Source organism: Mus pahari, chromosome 18 (assembly GCF_900095145.1).
Source record: "Mus pahari chromosome 18, PAHARI_EIJ_v1.1, whole genome shotgun sequence".
Classification (NCBI taxonomy): domain Eukaryota; kingdom Metazoa; phylum Chordata; class Mammalia; order Rodentia; family Muridae; genus Mus; species Mus pahari.
Genome location: NC_034607.1, coordinates 8,792,908 through 8,817,634, shown reverse-complemented (window position 1 = coordinate 8,817,634; position 24,727 = coordinate 8,792,908). Strand labels below are relative to the sequence as shown.

The 24,727-nt window shown below is 38.3% G+C and overlaps 1 protein-coding gene across 1 annotated transcript; it reads right to left on the bottom strand.

Annotated features, from left to right (window-relative positions):
* On the bottom strand, positions 1–24,727 carry Mmut (methylmalonyl-CoA mutase). Its single transcript, XM_021217756.2, has 13 exons — positions 24,640–24,727; positions 22,152–22,570; positions 20,501–20,868; positions 17,869–18,026; positions 15,813–15,984; positions 12,219–12,467; positions 9,201–9,312; positions 8,154–8,269; positions 6,693–6,808; positions 5,428–5,559; positions 3,273–3,420; positions 2,879–3,046; positions 1–523 (listed from the first exon to the last, which is right to left on the bottom strand). The coding sequence occupies exons 2-13, from the start codon at positions 22,528–22,530 to the stop codon at positions 395–397; spliced, it is 2,247 nt and encodes a 748-aa protein (XP_021073415.1). The 5' UTR covers positions 22,531–22,570; positions 24,640–24,727; the 3' UTR covers positions 1–394.

The following is a 24,727-nucleotide window of genomic DNA, read 5'->3' as shown; positions in this document are numbered from 1 at the left end:
AGGGAGGCAGAGGCAGGTGGATCTCTGTGAGTTTGAGGCCAGACTTGTTCTACAGAGTGAGTTCCAAGACAACCAAAGCTACGTGGTGTGAGACCTCATGTCAAAGGACAAAACAAAAGTTTAGTTATTTACAAGAATTGTGTTATTAGCTATTTCTAAGTAGTATACCATTTTAATTTTCTAGAATAATATACTTAAAAAATATTTGGTGTAAATGATTTTCAGAGTTTTTTTTTAACTCAGATTCTTTACTATGTGTACTGGCGTGATGGTACATTTATAATGAGAATCTTGTAGTGTATGTTTCCAAAGCAAGCATTCTAATGGATGTTAGGATTACCTGAAGACACAGATTTACTACCACCTTCTCTGGCCACAACTAAAGATCCAGATGTTATATAGACTGCTGCTTCTCTGCCAAACTCTTCTCAATATCGTCAAGCACTTGAACAGCAGCTCTAGGAATCCGGGTTCCAGGACCAAATACGTTGGAAACACCAACTTCGTACAAAAATTCATAATCCTGTTGAACAAATTTGCTTAATTCAAATAAACATTATATTAGCTTCAAAGAAATATTTTATACATATGTGCGTGTCTGTGTGTATGTGTCTGTGTATGTGTATGTGTGTATGTGTGTGTGTGTGTGTGTGTGTGTGTGTGTACACATGTACACGTGCTCATACACCTTTTCCTTTCTTCACCAACACCAAAAGCTTTCTTAGCTGGAACACTGTATGTGGAGCTGAAACAAACATCTTCCTTGACTAAAGCAGCTAAACACCAGCAGCACTGTGCTCAGACTGTAAAAGGAATTATATATTCTAGCTAGTCCATATAAAAGACATACAGGCCTGTGAGCCTAGATCAGGCAGGTTTGGGAGCTATTCCAATTTACATCTCAGCCATAGGTCCCTTGTTACTTGATGTTTCTCCTGGCTGTGTGCTCATGGTCCATCTCCTCTCATGGAGGCACTCTCCTCCCTTCCTGTCCTCTTTCCTTCTCTTTAGTCTCTCCTGAGATCCCTCACTCAATCCTCAAGTCCTACCTTTCTCTCCCTACTACCCAACCATAGGCTCTAGCCTTTTATTAACCAATTAACTTTACACTGGGGAGCAGAGCTTATATAACATCACTTGCTGTGTGTGAGGATCTCCTTCTCAGGGGCAACCATCTCGGGGGCCAGGATTTAGCATCTGAATACATAACAGCACCACACCAGCCTCCAACACACACCGCAACTCTAAACCAGAAATCTGCCTAGTGTTAATTGTGAAGCTATGTAGCCCTAACAAGGAGGGAACCGCACTTTAAAACCTAATTTTCTCTCTAAATCTTCTCTGCTTATTGTTCGATGTGTTAAACTTAATATAATAATAGGTCCCTGACTTTAAATTTGCTTCCTCTTAGACATATATCTGTCACTTGTGAACACTGATAATTTGAATCTGGCCTCATGATAAATTAGTTCTGCTAATGAAGACCAGTTGTTTTTCTGTTCTGATAGCATAGTCATTAGCTCATTTTAGTGACAGCTAGTGTGGAAGTATAAGGATTCCTGGGGCATGAGTCCTCCCACAGGCTTTAGGCTGTGTTAGCATCAGAACGTGTTTAGCTCTAACACTGAATCTAGGATGCACTTTGAGGTTTGACCCAATACAGGACCAATTGTCTAGTCTGTGTTAAACTGTTGCAACACTGATCTTTTCCCAGTTTTCAAATGATCAAAGTTAGACAATAAATTACCAATCACATGAATTGTCCATCAAGTACCCCTTCCTACCTCTGTACTAGTCTTACAATATTAAGAATTTTGCAATAGCATTTAACATAAACTCCTGAACCTATGTCCTTCTTGTCTGAATTTCTAAGAATAGAGATAATGTCCAAACATCTTTATATCCCCAGCACTGGACCTATAAGCACTGAAAACACATCACTGACCAAGACAGCAAGTGCTATATGTTTTAAGAGCTTATAAGAATGACTGAAGCATTCAGTAACAATCATTTCCAAGTTGAGAACAGGTGGACAGGCTCTTTTCTTCTTTTCTTTTCTTTTCTTTTCTTTTCTTTTCTTTTCTTTTCTTTTCTTTTCTTTTCTTAATAATGTGGTGTTCCATGGCATTATCCTTACATCTGAGTTATGAACTTGGAATTAGAATGTGGTATTCAGCTGGCATGGTTGTGGAGTACTCTGAAATTCTGATACCCAAAACATCCTTAGAAACATGTTTATGTTATCTGCCTGTTTGCCTGCCTGCTGCCTCCTCTCTGCCCCTTTCTGCCTGCCTCCCCTTCAATCTCAATCTCTCTCTCTCTCTCTCTCTCTCTCTCTCTCTCTCTCTCTCTCTCTCTCTCTCTGTGTGTGTGTGTGTGTGTGTGTGTGTGTCTGTGTTAGTTCCATGTTATCTATAATCTCATAGCCTAATACATATGTATCATGGTGGGTGGGGTATGTGTATTGTTTTACATATCAATTTCCTCTGAATTACTGAAAGCTTCCTTAAAGAAAGGGGCCAAAGGGTTCCTGAGACTCAGAAAGAAAATAAAATCTTTATGTCTGGTATGGCTGAAACTTACAAGATTGCCAAGGACCCCACTCCAAGGTTACAGAAGCAGTGAGCAACTGCTGGAGGACACTGACCAACAGAGCTCTGAAGCAGGGAATGTTCTGACCTACTGAGCTGCCTAAGAACTCCAGTCTTAACCAGTGTGGACTGTGCTTTTTGATGGTGTAGCTGCTTTTGAGTCATCCTTGATCCTGTAAGTAACCCTTCACTTGAACTCCTGTAAATCAAAACTCGTGTGTGAGTATGTATGTGTGTGCACATGTACATGTACGCATGTGCAGAAGAGTACAGAGAAGGAAAAATACCTGTGGTGGAATCACGCCCCCACACATGACAAGGATATCTGGCCGCCCCAAGGCAGTGAGTTCTTTGATAAGCTCAGGAACAAGGGTTTTATGACCAGCAGCAAGTGTGCTGACACCCACAGCATGGACATCTGCATCCACAGCTTGCTGCGCCACTTCACGGGGAGTCTGAGCACACAGAAAGCAGAGAGAGAGATCTGGTTATTACAAGGTAAGGGTGAAGCGAGACTTGCTGCAAAGCACTGTGCTACTTCTGCCGACATCCCAGGGTTCTTACTGACTGTCTCTTCTTTTGTCATCTTAAGATTTTGAGTAGTGCTAAAGCTACTGACACAATGAACACCAATGCTGCACATCATCTTGGCTATTATTTTCTTTTCTAAATGTGACATACCTGAAAAAGAGGGCCTATGTCCACATCAAAACCAAGATCAGCAAATCCTGTAGCAATGACCTTGGCTCCCCTGTCATGGCCATCTTGTCCCATTTTTGCCACAAGAAGACGAGGTCTGCGACCTTCACGTTCCATGAATTTATTAACTCTGGGAACATTTTAAAAGGCAATAATAACAGTTAAATTATTAACTATCCAAATATAAGATATAAAAACCGCAATTTATGCACATAAATCTTTCAAAAACACCCATTTATGTGTGTCTCATTAGTGATTTTATTTCATAGGAAGAATACCATTCAAGCCTTGGATATGGTTGGCTTCTGTTTAGAGCCACATTTCAAAGATGGCACAGCCTGTGAGCCCATAGCCTCAAGAACAGATAAATCCCCAAACACATATGGCCTACCAAAAGGACGAACACCTGACAGATACACAGCAGGCAATGGAATCAAGGCAAAAATAGTCTTCCAAAAAGGAAAGGTTTGGACTGGAGAGTTCACTGCCAAGATCTACAACCATCAAAGAAAGACCAACACCAATGGTTCTCAAACTGTTCCATAAAATGGAAAGGGAAAAAATACTACCACACTCATCCTGTGAAGCCAGAACTAGCATCCAATGTGGCCCATTGTGATGGCACATAATCAGAATGTGTGTCTGTATAAAATGACAAATTATACCAACCACAACAAAACAGCACATCAATTTTTGTTTTTAAAAAAGTTCCTTTGGGTGGCTTTTATCTTGGTTAGCTAACATTCACATAGTGTATAAATGTTAATGCAGTTTTTAGAAGGCTTCATGTTACACAGGATGAACACACCCATCACTCAGAAACCAGTTTTACACTCAAGAAAGAAATCACACTGCAGCTTCACCTCAAGCACTAGTCCTCTCTATCCACTCAGGGAAAACGGACTTGACTCTTTGCACAGGTAGCAGATGGGTGTTTATAGGGGTTTACTTTTCAAATGGGAAAAATAACTTTTAACTATTCAGACAAGCGAACCATGTGAAGAAAGTTATGAAAACATGAAAGTCTACAGCCACATGGTTGCAAGTTCTCCACCTGGAGGATCTGAAGCACTATTAGGATTAGTTATACAAACAAGTGTTTGGAATGAAACTGCCTAATGGCGACTATGTTGAAAGGTAAAAATTATATTCATTTTACCAAATAAATACTAGTTTTAATATTTAATTTAATTCTAATTGGCCCATATTACTTATAATTATTTACATAATTATATGTAACCCATCATAGTCATAAATTATTAAATGATCAAGGCGTCTTCAGAGGAACACATCATGAGGTGGTTTTGTCAATATCTAAACATTATACAATATACACAAGCTTAGCGGCAAAAGCTACTACAAATCTAGGCTCTGTGGTGTTGTGTGTGTGTGTGTGTGTGTGTGTGTGTGTTTGTGTGTGTGTGTAGGCTATAGCTTTTTGTTCCTACAAGTGTTGAAATTAAATAAAATTCAGGAGAAAATGGTGCAATTGAGATACAGTATGCAGAAAGCATGTGGGCTGCTTACTGCCTGCATACTATTTTGCAGTACACATTTTTGACCATTAGGGAGAACACATTTTAAAATAAAAATTAAAAGTACAGCAAATGCATAACAGCATTGTTTGTTATCACTAATTACTATGTAGTGTACATGATAGTAAGTGTATAACTGTACAAGTGTATAACTGGCAGAAAACAGGTGTACAGCAGCATCACCATGGCTACAGCATCACTAGGTGCAATACCAGCGGGAGGCAGGAATAAACACCATTATAATACTAGTAGATCTTCACTGTGTATTCAATCTATAGTTTGTCAAAATATCAAAGTTTCATATACTGGCACAGGATTGTATGTTTACATTAGTAATGAATAAGTTATATAACAAATTTTACTAATAGATTAATCATCTATTATATATCAATTTAATTATTTAATTTATATTTAATTATTTTAATTTAATTTATTTAATATATTTAATTTAATAATTATTAGTTTTATAAGAATAACAGAGTAGTAAAAAAAAGTCAGCTAGTGTATTTCACAAGTAACAGGAACACGGAGCCATCAGCAGGTCCAAGGGAACTGTATTAAAATGAAGATGAGACCCAAGCTCACTAATGCTCACACAGTACCTCTTGATGGCAGATGTGATCTCTTTACTTTCTCCAAACTCCTGCCGATATGCTCCACTCACCATACGATCATTAGCTTTATGCTCACCAAATACTTTTTTCAAGGCATCTGTGATTTCTCCAACTGTACATCTACAATATTAAAAAGAGGTGCTAATAAGAGCACTAATTTACAATAAATAGCTACATGTTTAATTACCTGTGTTACAATATTTTTACAATAAATAGCTACATCGTTAGCTCAATACTCAATACAAGTAGAGTATTTTGGGAATAAATTAAAATAGACTGTATAAACTCAAGAATGTTTATAAGATACTATGAAATCATCTTTCCTGAGAATACATATATGAAAGTGATTCTTGGTGCAATTCTGCATTGTAATCGCTTTATAATATCTATCAACCAACATAAAGACTAAATGCCCAAAAAGCTACAAGTAGTTAAGTATCTGAAGATAGCCCATTTATCAATACAAACTGGCAGAGCAGAACCACGACTGACAGTTTCTGATGAGCAATAAATTTTTCAGTGTGCTTCACCCAGGGTTAGTGGTGGACTCAAGACCTTGTAGATTGCAGAAGAAAGCGATGTGAAATAGGCCAAGACACCAGCAGAAAGTAAGCAACTTTTATAGGCACTCTCTAGCCATTCCATCTCCTTTACCCTCTCCTCCCTCTTCCTCTTACAACTTCAGACTTATTAGCAACAATAGAGACAGGATTAGGACCGGGGTTGTTTATAGTCTTTGGTTGCTTTATGACTAATGCCTCAAAAGCAAGCACGTGTCAATAACTCTTTCCCCTCTTATTCAGAGACTATGGCAAGGTTGTACACACAACCTTGATGATATAATTGAGAATACATCAGATCTCAACCTAAAAAAAATCTGAGTTACAGTCAAATTACACAATTTCCAATCTCTGTCAGAGTGAACACACTGCAAGTTGACAAAAGCTAGTATCAAGTTTCTAGTGATTCCATTACTTTCTTTTGGATTCGACAGGTTGCAGAAAGCCTGGCATGGTGGCGCACGCCTTTAATCCCAGCCTTCGGGAGGCAGAGGCAGGCGGATTTCTGAGTTCAAGGCCAGCTTGGTCTACAAAGTGAGTTCCAGGACAGCCAGGGCTATACAGAGAAACCCTGTCTCGAAGGAAAAAAAAAAAAAAAAGAGGTTGCAGAAGCAATGGTTTCCTTGAGTACACTGTGAAAAGTTAAAGGATCAAACTTTCATTTTCTGAGACCCCCAGGTCCCACCTGCTCACCTTGCACGAGCTGCATCCACTGCGAGAGCCAGAATATTGCCATCTCCACTGGCAGCACACTGGGTGAGTGCAGCGAGACACTGCTCAGCCAAGGCTTGATCCCTGCTGGATTTGATCTTAGAAAGAAAAGAAGAACAGCAACAGTTTTATCCAAAAGGGCAATAAAGTGGGTACCAAATGATTAAACCCGGACACATATCTCATTGACCATCATGTTCTGTGATCCTGAACTCAAAAGGGGAAATCAGTGAAATATGATAATATTCAACTAAAGAAGTATATTCATTTATCTAACACATTTACTCAGGAGTCTGTAAAACGATTCTGATTTAGTACAAAGCCAACAAATCCGAAGCAAGCATAGCAATAACTCTCCTATCTGTTACCTGGGCTTTTCTGAAGCAAAAAACCAATAAAACCAGGTGGTCCTTTGTGGTAGAATACCAAGGAACCTCACAATTAACAGTGGAAGGCCAGACCATAGCTTACAGATTTTAACTATACCAAAAGTGTCCTTTAGATAACTGACAATATTCTGGGTATCATACATATTGCTATTTGTTTTTATTTAAATATAAGTCCAAGAGACTGAGTCACAGACAGAAAGACTGAGAAAGAAAAAGAAAATAGAAAGCGTTAGCCTTTCTTCTAGGCCCTGCCCAACAGCTAGGCATGGCTTACTATAAAGGGGGCTGTTTGGCTCCTCCTCACACTCTTACTCTCTCTGTATAGTTCTCTCTCTCCCCCTTTCTCTCTCTTTCTCGCTCCCCTCCCCCCTCTCTCTCCACATGTTCCTGGCCAGTCTCTTCTCTTTCTCCCTCTCCCTCACCCTCTCCCTCTCTCTGTCTCTACTCAAAAACCCTTGCCATGTCCCTAAATAAACTCTACTCTATACCATACAGTCCTATAACTGGTACCTCAGGGGGAAGGAATGTTTCAACATGGGCCCACCAAGGCACCCCTCCCACCTTCACCATACTTGTCTCTATCAAACATATACTGGCTCTGCTTTCGTATAATTATGTCTTATCATTTCAGAATGAAATTAAAATAAAACAGAAGCATGGTGCTCAAGATGAACATAGAGCGCACACTCCAGCAAATGCAGACAGCTTCCTAGACACTGAAGCTTACAAAGGCGACAACAAACACTGATAATCTGAAAACTTCAGAGCAAATGAACCTTGGTATAGTGGAACAGAACAATGAGAGCCTGACTCAAACACTGACCCTAAGCCACACTGTGTTCTTATGTTGTGACTTCAGCACTAAAGTCTTAAGAGACCTAAGTGAGTCATGACTAGCCAATTTCTTATTTCAAGCAAGTTTCCCAATTCTTACCTTAAAAAATAAAAGAGAGTGAGAAATAACACTGACCTCATGTGGATGTTATAGACATTATGCAGAACAATGTAAGAACTCAAACCCTCGGCATACTTAGGAAACAATCGCCAACAATACCTTCTTGAGTTTTTCGATCTGCTTCTTACGCACTGAAGTATTGTCAATGGCCAGGACCTCCACAGAGTCTTCTTTTTCCAACTGATACTTATTGACTCCAACAATTACCTCAGAACCTGTTGATTTCCCAAAGGAAAATAACAAGTAGATTTGCTCATAAATGATCCCTGATTGAGAATGCTCTTATTATCACACATTTTTAAAGAGTTATCTTAACTCATAATGAATTTCAATAAAATTCGGAAACTGCATCCTGTGATACAGAGAACAGTACACTGTTCCATGAAGGATGCTCTGCAAGGAAGGGCTTTGCTTCTCTCCTGAGCTACACACCATCTCAGTTCCTCACCCAAGAAACAAAGTCTCTTTCCAGCACAGATTTAGAAAGCAAAGTAAGTAGCAATAGCCCATAGCTTTCCAGGATTTTAAAAAGGTTTTTTTTTTTTTTTTACAGACAGTTGTTAAATGAAAGCACAAATGCTCTTAAACCCTATCCATAATAAATCAGTATTATGAACATACTTTCTCTCCTCAAAAAGAAACTCACCACTTGTATCCTTACTACCTTCACAGCCTTAGCATCGTCAGTAATGACTGTTTCTTTACTTGTACATTCCCTCTTTGACTCCAAAGAAATCTATACTCCCAAGAGTTCATGTCTCTCCTAGTCAGTTGCCACAGTGGACACCTCAAACAGAGCATACCCAAAAGTATCCCTCGAGTGAATGAGTGAAGTCCCCCATGGAGAGCACAATGACTGTCAAGCACATCATCCTTAATACTGCCATTGGCAATATCCACTCATATACTCATGTCTGTATTATAAGTACATATATGCTTGCATATGTGCTTGCAAAAATGCAAAGACATAAGATATAGCCATACAGATATAGTCAGATATGTAGATATGAGGAATATTTTACTGAAGCCCTAGTTTTCCATTGTTTCACTTAAAAATGTATTTGTATCAACTGTACACACTAACCATAGACAAAAGCCCTCCTGAATTATTGAATTTCATATATAAGTTTTTCTATTCTCTCTTACCAGAATCTATTCTAGCTTGTCTTCGGGCAGCACATTCCTCAATGCGAAGTTTAGGAATTCCTTCAGCTACAGCTTTGGCCATTCCACCCATTTCTTCAACTTCATGTATCAGCTGAGGAAAAAAAGTACTGGCTGCTTTTGTATATTACCTTGACACAAGCTGGAGTTGTCACAGAGAAAGGAAAAGCCTCCATGAGATCCAGCTGTAAGGCATTTTCTCAATTAGTGACCAAGGAGGGAGGGCCCATTGTGGGTGATGCCATCCCTGGGATGGTAGTCTTGAGTTCTATAAGAAAGCAAGCTGAGCAAGGCAGAGGAAACAAGCCAGTAAGCAGCACCCCTCCATGGCCTCTGCATCAGTTCCTGCTCTCTACCCTGTATGAGTTCCAGTCCTGACTTCCTTTGGTGATGAACAGCAACGAGAATGTGTAAGCTGAATAAACCCCTTTCCTCCCCAACTTGCTTCTTGATCATGATGTTTGTGCAGGAACAGAAACCCTGACTAAGACAAATTGGTACCAGAAGTAGGGTATTCCTGGGAAAAACCTGACCATGTTTTGGGAAGTAGTGTGGAAGAACTTTGGAACTTTGAGCTAGAAGAGCCATTAGGATGTTAAGAGCTCTGTGGGATGTTCTGTAGAAGCTTAGAAGATAATGTTGAGAACAGTGCAAAAGATGAAGGCCTGGCTTGTGAAATTTCAGAGGGAAGATTAAAGATTCTTATCAGGGCTGTTGCTATTTTGATTGTGAAGATTCTTTGATTTTGATTAGCTATGGCTGAAGAATTAGCTGAACAAGATGCCAGAACTACTAAGTCAAAACCTTTGCATTACTGGGACAATAGTAAAAATGTGCATGCAAGATGTGTGTCAAGACACAAGTCAGCCGGGCAGTGGTGGCTTACGCCTTTAATCCCAGCACTTGGGAGGCAGAGGCAGGCAGATTTCTGAGTTCAAGGCCAGCCTGATCTACAGAGTGAGTTCCAGGACAGCCAGGGCTACACAGAGAAACCCTGTCTTGATTTAAAAAAAAAAAAAAAAAGACACAAGTCAGTAAAGATCTTGATGCTTTCAAAAAGGTCTTGACTAAAACAGCTTCAAATTTCTGATCACAAATATTAGAGGCAAGAATAAGAACTTAGAATGAAAAGCACACTAATATTAATAAATTTGCTCATAGAATTATTAATAGAAATAATTCCAAACTAAGTCTGCTGCAGTTCATTTGCATGGGTTTATAAACTTGACTGGAGTTCTGGAGGAGAAATGACAGAAGATTAAGGAAGACAGACATGTACAGATGCAGAGAGATGTGTCAGCTATGAGCAATGGCTATGCAGCTCAGGAGGAGGGATCAAGTCTCCATATTAGGTCTACATAAGGCAGCAGCCTCAGGCTGCAGACATCCAGGAAAAGGAAGGTGCTGTTGCTGTTCTTGCACACACTTTGTATATTTCTGGTGGACTAGAGGAAGACTGTGTCAATTCCCTGGTCTGTGTCACTGAGGTCCTTGACATGGCTGAGCTCAGGATTTTATCGATGCTAATCAAGGGTAAGAACAGAATGGAGAAACTGTCAAACATGTAAAGCTACAAATAATTCATCTCCTAGTAAGCTTCTTTGAGAAGTGTTTTGTGCTTAACATAGTTATACACTGGTCAGTGTTTAGAGACTAAGAGACTGGAGCACTCCACACAAAACAGGACATTTATATCACATCCCTTCCCCCAAGCCTCAAGTGAACATTGCAGAAGGGGAGGTAGAAAGACTCTAAGAGTCAGAGAAAGTAGGTGTCTGAGAAAAAAAAACAGTTGAGCCAATCAAGACAGCAGAATTGTACACATGAACTCGCAGTAGCTGCTGGGACTGCATGCAAAGACCTGCATGAAATTAAGCCGGTCAAGATCTCATTTTGGAGAGGGAAACAGGGTGTGGAGTTCCATCTCTATTTTAGGAGCTCTTGGCAGTTTGTGTCTACTAGGAGTGGGTGAGACCATTTCCTCCAGGGAAGATAGTTCTGACAGTAGATGGTCTCACATCCATACAAAGAGGCAGCACAAAATGGAGTGGATTTTTTTTTTGTGTTGTTGTTGTTTTTTAAGATAGAGCACATAAAATTAGGAAGAAAAGTGAATGCAGGAAGAATTAGCAGAAAAAGTAGGGGGTAGATTTGATCCAAACACATCACAGGCACATATGAATATTAAATAATTCTTTACAAAAGAAGTGCTTGGAAATCACAGGTATGAGATTCATACTTTATATTCCACAAATCTCAGCAGACCTAGAGAGAAGTTCAAATAACACAAGAACATGAGAATAGTAAAGGAGGGAAGAAGTTGGTATAATTATATTCGTAAGAAGGGAAAAGATAAGACAAGGTATTAATTGGCTGAAATACCAAATATTATCTAACCAGGAAAGCAACAGTGTCTAAAGTTTGTGCCTAATGCATAAAGCCAACAAACTTACAAGAGATGACATATATGTCACTTAAAATACACAGATGATAGATTAAAAAAAAACAACAGTGTCATGTATTCCAATAAACAGAAAAATAAGAAATGGAAGTCAATAGAGTGCTACCTCTGTGTGTGTATGTCTCTGTGTGTGTCCATTTGTGTGTCTTGGCCTGTGTGCCTATGTCTGTGCATGTATGTGTCAGTATGCATCTGTGTCTGTACCTGTTCATCTATCTCTGTGTGTGTCTGTGTCTATGTATTTGGACATGTGTCTGTTTGTGTATGTGTGCTGTCTATATGTGTCTGTCTGTCCGTCTGTCTGTGTCTGTGCATCTATTTAAGCATAGGCACTTTATAATAGCTATCTTTTAATCCTGCATAAAATACAATCATAGAAACAGAAATATATTTTTAAATTGTTTCAGTAGTGAAAACTATAAGTCAAAGATAAATTTCCCTTTTCTTATGTACATTTTATAATTTTATATAAATCTAGAAATGGTTGTTTATAGATTAAAAGATTATTAAAAGCAAAGTTATAAGGAAGGGAATCCGACCTTCAGAGCAGCCTCATAAACATCATTTGTGAGAGACTCCATCATGTACGATCCTCCCCAAGGATCAGCCACTTTTGGGATCCCAGATTCTTCCTGAATGATGATTTGTGTGTTCCGGGCAATCCGAGCACTTTTCACAGTGGGCAAGCCTAGTGCTTCATCAAAAGAGTTCGTATGCAAAGACTGTGTTCCTCCAAACACAGCTGCCATGGCTTCGATTGCAGTGCGGACAATGTTATTGTAAGGATCCTAAAACATTTGACCAAAAATCCAAATCAAAGTAAGAAGAAGGTTCGCAGACAACAGAGTAATAAGACACGTTATAATTAAGCAACAACTATATAACCTACACCAATTTCGAAAGCACTTTGGGGGTGGATTGAACATCAGACATCAGAGTAGCAAATAAACTCTGCCAAGTTAGTCAGCAAGCTATAAAAGAACTAAGAGCCAAGAAGTCTAGTCCAGGTTTGGACATAAAAACATTGTCTCAAATAATCCAAAGAAATATCAAACACATTTACACTACTTAAATACTGTTCATAATCGTATCATGAAGTATAGGTTTTCTTATATTACCAGAACATTTTCTCCTAATTTACTATCTCCTAATTATTAAATATACCTCAGAGTATGTCCTTAATGGATGTGTACAATGTGTGCACTTAATAAGTGACCAATTAAACTGATTAAGTGTAAACTCTTAAGTAGGAAATTGGATTCGACTTCATTATTATATTCCTGTGATGTCAGCCAGTCATCCAATTTCTATAGACTTCAGCTTTAACTGTAAAAAAAATCAATGCATTAAAATATAAGTATAGACATTCCTTCCAACCTTAGAATCTCTACTTCTCTAATCATAAAGAACATGTTCATTGTTATTCAATGTTAAAAGTTGAAAAGACATGTAACTTAAAAATCAAAGTGAACAATATAAAATAAATTGATATAAAAACAAGACTATGACTACACAATTTTAATGGAATTAAATTACACTATCCAAATGATATTAGCCTTTGAATACCTGTTTGTATTCTTGCTTGAAACTAAACTATATGTATATGTATGTGTGTATAGATAAAATAAAAATATAAGATGTAGTTTATACAAAAATGTATGTCTTATAATATTTAAAAGTATTAATTTAATGTTGCTTTTATTTCTTCCTCAACAGCAAATAATTTTCTACTATATTAGCAGAGCACATCATCTCAAGAACTGAAAACTGAGATTTCGTGTAATTAAAAACCTTCTGTCGAGCAAAGGAAAAAAAAATCACTAAAGAGACTTGCTTCAGAATGAATAAATTAAAAAACAAATATCTAAACCGGGTGTGGTGGCACATGCCTTTAATCCCAGCACTAGGGAGGCAGAGGCAGGTGGAGTTTTGAGTTCGAGGCCAGCCTGGTCTACAAAGTGAGTTCCAGGACAGCCAGGGCTATACGGATAAACCCTGCCTCAAAAAACAAAAAACAAAAAAACAAAAAAAACCAAACCACAAATATCTATCAATGGGAAATTAATACCTAAGATACATAAAGAACTGGAAAAATTAGTCCCCTAAGCCAAAAACCACTGAATCAACAAATGGGCTAAGAAATACAAATAGCAGGTGAACATGAAGTGTTCACAGCTTTAGCTATCTGGAAAGTACATATTAAAACTGCTTTAAGATTATACTTCATAAGAAACCTGAACCAGCCTTGCCCACCCCCGCCCCACCCCCAAAAAAGCTAACATTAGGTAGAACTGGAAAATCCTGAGGATGAGGGAGAGAAAGGATTATAGAAACGAGGGGGTCAGATCAGAGACACCACAAGAACACAGACCACAGAATCAACTAGCCAGGGCTCATGAGAGACTGAACTGACAATCAAGGAGTCTGACTTAGGTCCTCTATGTATACGTTATGGTGTGTAGCTTTGTGTTCTTGTGGGACTCCTAACAGTGGGCACAGGGACTGTCTCTGACCCTTTTGCTTGTTTTGGGGACGCTTGTACTACTCCTACTGGATTGCATTGCCCGGCCTTAATATGAGAGGAGGTGCCTAGTCTCACTGAAGTATGTTACCCCATGTTTGGTTGATGTCCCTGGGAGGCCTGCCCTTTTCTTAAGGTAAACTGAAGAGGTGTGGATCAGGGGAAGAGGGGAGGTGAGAGGGAGAGACTGGAAGGAGAGGAGGGACAGGAAACTGCAGTCAGGATGTAATACATGAGAGAAGATTAAATTTTAAAAAAGGTTCCATTGCATCCCAGTCAGAATGGCTACCATCATGAACACAAATGATACAGGGTATGGAAGTACATGTCTTTAATCGCAGTATTCAGGAGGCAGAGTGAGGCAGGCAGAGCCAATCTAGTCTACAGAATGAGTTCCAGACCAGCCAGAGCTATACAGTAAGACCTTGGATCTGAAGGGAGTGGGGAGGGTGGGAATTAAAAGACAGAAATAAAAAGGAAGACAAAAATGCCAAAAAAAGAAAACAAATTATCACAAATGTTGGCAAAGATGTGAAGAGGAGCCACAGTCACTGCTGGTGGAAGTGCAAACTGTTGGAAATCGGTCACACATTCCCAAAAGTCCTTGAAGTACACTACCATATGTTTCCAGCTATAGTGCTCTGAGTATACACCAAAGATTCCAAACCGACACAGCACAGGGACACTTGTGCACTCAAATTGACTGATTCTCTAGTCACAGAAGTTAGAAAATGAAATGGCCCTGGATCTCTATCAACAGGTGAAAACCGAATGTGGTACACGAATAAAACAGGCATCTATGCAGCTATAAAGAAAGTGAAATCACAGCCGGGCATGGTGGCGCACGCCTTTAATCCCAGCACCCGGGAAGCAGAGGCAGGCGGATTTCTGAGTTCAAGGAAACCTGGTCTACAGAGTGAGTTCCAGGACAGCCAGGGCTATCCAGAGAAACCCTGTCTCGAAAACCAAAAGAAAAAAAGAAAACAAAGAAAGTGAAATCATGACAGGCAGGGAAATGCGTGTAACTGGAAATCATGTTCAGCAAAATAACCCAGAGTCAGGATAAATATCTATGTTTTCCTCCAATCCACAGAACCTAGACTTAAAACTAAATGTGTATGTGTGTGTGTGTGTGTTTACAAGTAATCTTGTATGTCACAAAACTAAAAGAGGGCCATGCATGAAAGCAAAGGAAGGTATTTTATAGTTCTTGAGTAAAAGAGAGGATACATATGATAAAAATAGAGTTGAACATGGGCTATCTAGAAAAAGAAACCAATGGGAAAAGGGAGTGGTGAAGTGGAGTGGACTGCAGAATACAAAGTAGAATGCCAGACGTGTCTGAAGAGGACTTGAAACAGACCCATTACTTTGTATGCTAACCTAAAATAGTAGGAAATTAAGTCCTGATTTTGCCAAGAAAGATTTTAGTGTTGACCACTAGAGGGAGCTAATTCTATTCAGTATGCCTGATCTCAAACTTATGCTCCAAGATATTTATAACTCTCAGATATTAACAAACAGGCTGTTGAATACATTTCCTGGCTGTGCCTGTTGCCTAGAAGAAAATGTTCATTTCCATTATTCAAGTTCTCTATTTTTCCATCCATACCTGCTCAGTAAGTGACCACCCTGATGTCTGGCAATGTGCTCTTAGAAGAAGAGATTTGGAGTTTTTAGGCTGGAACATTTTTTCTATTAAGTGAGCCCACAGTCTTCTCCCAGCTCGCATCTTGGCTATTTCCATGTAGAAGTTCATTCCAATTCCCCAGAAGAAAGACAACCTAAAAGGACAAAGTCCAGAACCTGCTGAAACTTAAAAATCAAGAAAAGAAACTAATTGTATCGTAACTAGAAAAACTACGTCTGGATTTCAGTATCAAACAGCATACTACACAACTATGTAAGTAACTGTAAGCTAACACAGGAGTGGCTATGAGTGTTTGCTTCTGGTCAGAATTATTCACTTCATGAGTGATTTTTCTTTAGGAAGGAATTTTCTCTTGGTGAAGAACACAATCATATGCTTGCTTTTTTTGTGTAGCACAGGGTTGCCTTTGTGAGTGTATTTTAAGAACATGGCTGAGCACTGAGTTTAGTCATTTTCTTCTCTAATTTGTCCTTAGCCTCTCTATTATCTTTTATTTTACATTCTGTTGTAGATTAAACTGACTTACATATTTAGAGTACTGATTTGCCTTTAATAGCCAGAGGTTGTAAAATTTCAAATAAAACAAGTGAGCTTTAAGACAGGGAAGTTTAATGAAACTCAGTGTACTCCGTAAGCTCTAAGGTCTTAGGATCTGTGCTCATTTTAAACATCTCTGAAGACTGAAGAACTTTTGTTTATTTCAATATTTATCTAAATTTTATCTTGAGTTTATATAAAATAATAATCATATTACATGAAAAATGGACAGTATCTTATGAAGAATAATATTTATCATAAAAACTTATAATGAAAGAAATATTTTATTTTCTACTTTAAAATGTTTTCACTAGAAAAAAATGTAAAATGTTTTTATATTTTGTGTGTGCAGATACATATGTAGAGGACAAAGGACAATATAAGGTGTGTTCCTTGGGTGTCATCCACCTTTATTTGCTTGATTCTTTAATTTTGAGATTGGTCTGTCACTGATCCAGAACTCATAGGAGCTGAGGCAGCTGGTCTGTGAGCCTTGGGGACCTACCTCTGCTTCCTGAGCACTGGGACTGCACCTATACCTCTAGCTTGGAAACTCGAGTTGTAGTGACTGAACTCTGCAAGTAATTACCAACTGGGTCATTTTCCCAGTCCTTTTTCAAATTTTTTGAAGTCTTTTACTGTACAGCTTGAAAGGGGACAAGAAAGACATTATATACCTTCAATCTATTTCAATACAACATGCCAAGTAGCTTTAGTAGCTTTTATAATTTCTGGAAGAAACAGAAATTTTAAAGGAAAGCAAACTTTTAAAACATTCAGGAACAGTATAGACCTTGGAGATCTCTGTAATGCCCAAGAGTCACTGGGCACATTCTGGAAGCCACTGTGATAAGATACAATATTTTAGAATAAAGGAACCATCACTAGCCACGTTTTCTATATTTGAATTGCCAACATATAGGTAAGACTAGCTTTAGGGACAAGCTCACCAAGGGACTGCCGATCAGAATGAAACATAGACTGGTTTATGACCAATTTAAGTATTCCATAAACTTAGTGGCATGTTTCTACATTTTCCATACAACTTTACTAACAATTCATTTGGAGACAAAATAATACTGAACATTCCAAAATATTTATGTAAATATTATAGAAAAAAATGGAATAGGTGATTTCCATATTTTCAAATGAAAAAAAATTAAAGTGACTTTATTTTATGTTTATATTTTAATATATCTTCTACATACGTATGGTTGTACTCCATAAATCACTAGAAAGATGGCATTACTCCAATTAACAAAAAAGTGCAGTCAAATTAAATTCTGAATGTTTTTGTGTGTGTGCTACGAATAAAACTGGCTTATTTTCTCTTTCTCACTTGGAAAAATATAAAATAATCTAAATCTATCATGGTATTTATATCAACAAATTTACTTTATCTGTATTTTGCTGTACAGGCAGAAAGTGGTCCTATGTATGCTTTTAATGGAGAAAAGACAAATAAGTTTAATCTACCTACCTTGGTGCAAATTCATCAATTGTGAGTCCAGCCTGGAGTCCAGTTCTGCAATATTCCAACCCATCCGCGATGGTATAGGCCAGTTCTAAAATGGCATCAGCTCCTGCTTCCTGCATATGGTACCCGCTAATCGAAATGGAATTAAATTTTGGCATGTGCTATTTAAAATAATAAAAACAACAAAGAATAAAATATGAAAAGGTTCTGTTAGACTCATTTTAAATGACATTCAGTTTCAGATATACTTGGTAGTTTATAATCTTAACTGGAAAAAAAACCTAGTGTTTGTTACATTAGATTCACTCTCAAATTTCAATGATTGGTCTATGAAGTGTTTTCAAGATGTTATGCTTGTTTTTCTTCAAACAGCTGCACCAGTTATCCCTTACGCTGGCTAAGACTTCAAAAAGACCTTATAATTTTGCCTGATACGTTGAAGACACACAAATTTCATAACACTTAGAATATTTTCTTATTTGAATAAAGGTATCAAATATGAACAAGTACACTGTGAACAAAATTGATTTGATATTAGTGTTATATTTTGAAGTAAAATGGGACAAAATGCAAGCTTAAAAAAATATCAAAGATTACCCAGAGACTAAGCACTCAAAAAAATTAGTCGCCATTGTTTACATATGGTATAACACAAATATACCACACTTATATATACCTTGCATATATGAAAATATACATTCATATAATATATATAGTTCTGAATTTTATATTCTAAAGTATTCTACTTATAACCCTAAGCTCTTTGAAAATGAGCTATAGCAAAATCAGAAAGAAGAAAGAATCATGTGGAATTGAAAAAAAATGAATGTATATTTGGAGTTAACACACAAAATCCAGGAAACGGGTGCTTTGCTGTGCAGAGGAATGTACTGATAGTCTTTTAAAATAATAGAAATACTAGCATAATATAATACTATTCAAACTTTAAAAGGAAGGAAATTCTAGTATGGCATAAAATGGACAAACACTGGAGATACTGTATCAAATGAAATGGGCCTGCCCAAAAAAGAAATACTGAATGATCCTACTCATATTAGCAATATGCAGTATTCAAATTTGCTAATATTTATAGCAATACAATAGTGGAATACCAGAGCAGGAAAGTGGGGCAGGATGGTGTTTTCTGTTGAATAGATCTTTTAGTTCTGCAAAATTAAGAGTAAAGGTAGATGATGGTAATGGTTGCAATGAAGTGGAAATATACCTCATGCCACTGAACACTTGTAGGTGGTTAACACAGAAATATCATGTTATGTATATTTTTCCATAAAATATAAAGTTATCAGTATATAAGTACTTTAAAAAGCATCATTTGATCAGAATCTGAAATTGGGATGTTGTCACTTACAGGAAGAACTATGCAAAGCATTTCTGAACATTAAGATGTTTTACATGGTAAAAATCCATAAGGATATAGAGGCATAGGGTGATACTATCCACCCCAGTAACCAGTCTTCACCTTCTTCCTCTCATAGCAATCCTAAGGTTAGAGTTCCATGGTACAAGTCCTACACTCCAGTCTTTTCTTACTACTGTGTCCACAGAGATAGGAGGACTTGGCTACGTTCCTCTGTAAGATCCCTCTGACTCTTGCACATCTGGCCATCCTTCCCTTCTTCCTTCCTTAACCGTAAATGATACACCTAACAACAAACGAGAAACAAGATAAAAGGAACCCAGAGTTCCAATTACTATGGAGCTCCACAGACACAGAGCCCTCACAGCTGCCTTCTAACTTCCTTAAAACAAACAGACCTGACTCCTATTTAGCCTAAGCTCCTGCTATTTATATGCTTCTTACATATCACCACACAGAATCTTTACATATATCTTGCAAACTCAAAACATGATATAAATTCAGAGTTATATATAATACAAGTATAGATATACAAGTCTATCTAGTACAATTCAACAGGGCAGATGTAAAACATGAACATACTGTGAAGTGTACAAAAGCTCAGTATCAAATGAGCATGCAGAGAATGCTTACAGGATTTTGATCTAACTAGATACAGAGGGTGAATAGGTATAAAAAAAAAAAAGCTTTGATGCAGAAGAGACTGTGTCTTTAGCATTAAGCAGTTTTAAGGGAGTAAAATGAGGAATAAAACATCCCCTAGCAAGGAGCAAAGTGTGAGCACAGCAGAAAACATGCTCTGCTTGAAGGCAAATGGAGAGGAGATGCTGCTTCTGTGGCAGCCCAGGGAGCCTTCTGCTCTTGTTAATCTGTGCCTAATTGGGTGAATGAGGTATGTCACTGAGGTGGCAAACACATAAGCGGTCTGTTCCAACCCAGTTTGGAAAATAAATGAACCTGACATTCTGATGCCCATTTGTCTTGATACCAGTATGTATCTTCACTCCATCTGAACTCTGAAGGGAACTAAGGAAGTTAGAATTCCCTGACTCTAACAATTATCAGACAATCCTGACTCTAACAATTATCAGACAACTAAATACCAATGAATAAAACAGTAAGTCAAATATAGCTGACATTATGACAAGACAGCCCCGTAATACAACTTATTCAGTTATGAAATTCAAGGTTAACTTGTAGAACTCTGTGAAAATCCCTACGAATGACTACAGCAAGATCTGCAGAAAGCAAGCATACCTGTGCTGTATATTGGAAAATGTCAGCAATAATTTTCATGGATGGCTCTGGGGGGAAAATATAAGTATTTCTGACCATAAACTCCTTTAGGATGTCATTCTGAATTGTGCCAGTGAGCTTCTCCTTCGGCACACCTTGCTCTTCCCCAGTTACTATAAATGTTGCCAGGACCGGGATGACAGCTCCATTCATGGTCATGGAAACAGACATCTTTTCTAAAGGAATGCCATCAAATAGGATTTTGGTGTCTTCTACAGTGTCAATAGCAACTCCGGCCATTCCAACATCTCCACGAACTCTGGGGTTATCTGAATCATAACCACGATGTGTTGCCAAGTCAAAGGCCACAGACAACCCCTGCTGACCAGCTACAGGATGTAAAGAAAAGCATGGGTATGTTAGAGTCTCAGATAGCAGATGTACTGCATCACAGTATACTGTTACAACATGTCCACGCTCATGTGAAACTAATTTGAAAAATATTTGATTTTCTAGGAATATGCACTTTGTAAGAGGCTAAGACACACAAATTGAGCTACTAAAACTATGAGAAATAACAAAAGCAACAGAGTAGCCCTTAGCTCAGACCTACACAAGGATTTGTTGCTTGAGCTCATGCATCAAATACTTTTTGGGGTTGTTTATACTAAGTTTTTTTGTTGAGATATTTTCAAAAATTCATGAAAACATCTAGCTAATCATATATACTTAATACAACTTGGCATGTATATGCTTTTGTTACTTTATATTTATTCTTTACTGTGGTCATAGCATAATACAGAGCCATTCAAATATTGTTGAAATAGAATCTTAGAATGATGAGATTATTCTCATCACCCTAAAAAGGGTTTAATGGAAATAGGAATGAAACGCCAGGCCTTCTGCACAGTAGGCAAGTGCACTACCACTCAGCTAAAAGTGCAGTCCTTGTGCAGTGTTCAAATAACTACAATAGTCTACATTAAACAAACTCAATCTCTCTGTAAGCAACATAAACTTAGAAATTCTAAAGTTTAGCATTCAAACAGTAAGATTTCACCATACATTAGAAAGGAAATCATAGCTATAACTTTCTAATGAAGGACAGATTTCACTGTGGATATATATATATATATATATAGAGAGAGAGAGAGAGAGAGAGAGAGAGAGAGTTATCACCTTAAATCCTATGACTGTTCTTGGCATCATTTAAGCTCTCCTCCCAATTTTTTTCCCCCTTGGTTTTTCGAGACAGGGTTTCTCTGTGTAGCCCTGGCTGTCCTGGAACTCACTTTGTAGACCAGGCTGGCCTTGAACTCAGAAATCTGCCTGCCTCTGCCTCCTGGGTGCTGGGATTAAAGGCTTGCACCACCATGCCCGGCTACTCCTCCCAATTTTTATAACACAAAAACGAATTAAATACTTTCCAAAGACAGACTGCATCTCTCTTTTCTTCATGCATCTTCATCTTGTTTCTTTTCTACAATGTATGTAGAAGTGTGATTTCTTTCTATTTTGCACATTTTACTTTTGACTCGTCTTTTTGACCACAAAGTTGAAAAGAATCCATTTGTTTCACAGCAAATTCAAGCACAAGATGAATGTCATATTTACAGAAATGAGTTAGTGTCTCATGTCATCATAAGCATCAAGTCTCATATTAAAATCTTACCCTTAATATTGTCCTTATAGAATTTATTGCTTTCTTCCACAGTACTAAAGCCTGCATACTGACGGATGGTCCAGGGCCTATAGGTATACATGGTGGGATATGGTCCACGTGTGAATGGCTTCACTCCTGGAAGTTCTTCTGGTAAGTCCATAGTATCTGCTCTGGAATATAAGGGCTTTATAGAGATCCCTTCTGGGGTGTGCCATATAAGATCCTCCGGGTTTTTGCCTTTCAGCTGCTTTTTGGCCAGTACAGCCCATTCTGGGTGAAGGGGTTGCTGCTGATGTAGAAGCCGTTTCCATCTGGAAGCTGATGGATTGTTTAGCTGCTTCAAGTAATGGGGCGATAACAAAAAGAGTTGATTCTTAGCTCTCAACATGGTGAAGCATGAATACTCCCAAAAGGAAATGAGAACGGTCCTAGAAAAATAAACAGAACAATACACAAACATTTAGAAGTGTGAAGAAAAGTGAGAGCTTTCAGTAAGTAGGAAACAAAAAGAAAGAATATTGTCCTGTTTCTTTCTTCTTCCCTTTTCTGGTCGTGCACCTGATATAAATCTTACTCTTGTTCTTCTACCTACAGTCTTCTTACTTCACGGCCTCTTGGCTGGTCTCACTAACCAACGTTAGCCCCCTGAAACCCATTCTATACTCATAAAATGCAAATCTGACTACATCATCCTCTTTGCAAAATTTCTGCGGGGTTACATTATGTGGTAGATTGGAACATAATATTTCAACTAATTTGCATTCAAAACCCATTTACAGATTATCTCGCTTATAGTAGACTTTATATTGGTGTATGGAGAAAATACAGTATAAGACAAGCAGGCAACCAAGGTATCTATGATCTGGTCTCTGTGTATCTGTCAAACTTATTTCTGTCTTGGCCATTTATTCATTTTCATGTACTAGAAATCCTAGAAAACTCATAGTTCACTGCATTTGCCATTTACCCACACAGAAAGCAGCAAACTGCCTCAATTACTTGATACTTAAGTATCACACAACCTCAACATGTAGAGCCTATAGTTTTTTTTTTTAAAGAAAAAAAAGAAAGAAAAAAAGAAAATCAGATACACATTTCTTTAATACAGTCGTCTCACCAGGTGCTTCACACAATATTGGACAGTAGGAATTTAAAACTTTATTTTTCATTTAATTTCTGACCTATCAACTTAAGTGAACCCTTGATGACTGTCAAATAATTATTGTGGGTCACCAAACAAGAAGCATAAGCCACTGATGGGAATACTGTTCTAATTACTTTACACTGTAAACTTTCAAAACAGAAAACGTCTCAAATACGCTAGCCCCTTAAACTGGGAAACATCCATTCCGGAGGGCTTCTACGGTGAAAGACAGAACAGGAATCCTCGGTTGTTTATTTGCATTAGAGAATCAGAAACATTATAAGCATCTACAGTTAGAATAAGTGTGTTACGATATAGACAAACGACTGAATTGAATGGAACTACGATATTCCATGTTGAAAGTTACATGAGTATCCATTTATGACAGCACAGAAAAGCAGAAGGAAGCCTTTATGGTGACTGTGTGATCTGGACATAAATTACATTATGTCTGTGGAAACTAGCACTCTAATTACTGTTGTGTGTGCTTTCTCTAAGTATTTTGTAATTAATTTGAAAGTTATAGTAACACCTCAGAAGAGCTAGCCTCTCACACTGTTCAGTATACATAGGTGGTGACTACACAGAGCATGAAAATTAATAGCAAGAAGGAACTGTTAGCCCAAAGCAACGACTCTCGACCTGTGGGTCATAACTCCTTGGCAAACCTCTATCTTCAAAAATATTCACATTACGATTCATAAAAGTGTCAAAATTATAGTTACGATGTAGCAACAAAAATAATTTTATGGTTGGGGGTCAGCACTGTATTGAAGGGTCTTGGCATTAAGAAGGTTGAGAACGACTGGCCTAAAGAAATAATTAAACACAAAAGTATATTGGAAGAAAATCAGCAGGCGGTTGAAAATTACACGCATGTGTCACCCTCTCAATGACAAAATGGAGAAGTTAGGCTATGTGGTTTTTTTTTTTTTAATCCGATTAGACGTGCCTTTCCTTTCCATGTTTTCCTTCTGTCACTTAACTTTTTGTCTCACTATCTCTAGCAAAAACACCCTAGAAACCACCTGAGCTCGGGAACCTCTAACAAGTGACCTCTGCTCTGCGCCTGCGTGGGACACCAGGGACGCACAGCGACAAGACTACCGCGCTGCAGAAAAAAAGCATTTTGCAGCGGCGACCTCCGAATCCCACCAGCCTAGCGGGAGATGAGGAGCCAGTCAGTCACCATCTCTATTTCAGGAGCAAGCAGCCGGCTTCCTATCACAGAAAAACCGGTGAAGAAGGAAGAAGGAAAGGATAGCAAGACAGACAGAAGGAGCAGAAGAATGAAGCCGATAAGAGGAGAGTCCTGCAAGCCTGTCGTGCTCCACAGTGCACGGGCTTACTCACAGCGTTTGGGGTCGACCGGACCGAGCCCGGACCTCAGAACCGAACCCAGATCCCCCCCCGGGTCCCAGGCACTCGCCGCAGGAGCTCG

Coding starts and splice junctions, on each gene's coding strand:
- Mmut (XM_021217756.2), bottom strand. CDS start 22,530: ATGTTGAGAGCTAAGAATCAACTCTTTTTGTTATCGCCCCATTACTTG. Junction 18,027..20,500: donor TTTTCCAATATACAGCACAG/GTATGCTTGCTT, acceptor TATTTTAAATAG/CACATGCCAAAATTTAATTC. Junction 8,270..9,200: donor ACAAGCTAGAATAGATTCTG/GTAAGAGAGAAT, acceptor GGAAATCAACAG/GTTCTGAGGTAATTGTTGGA.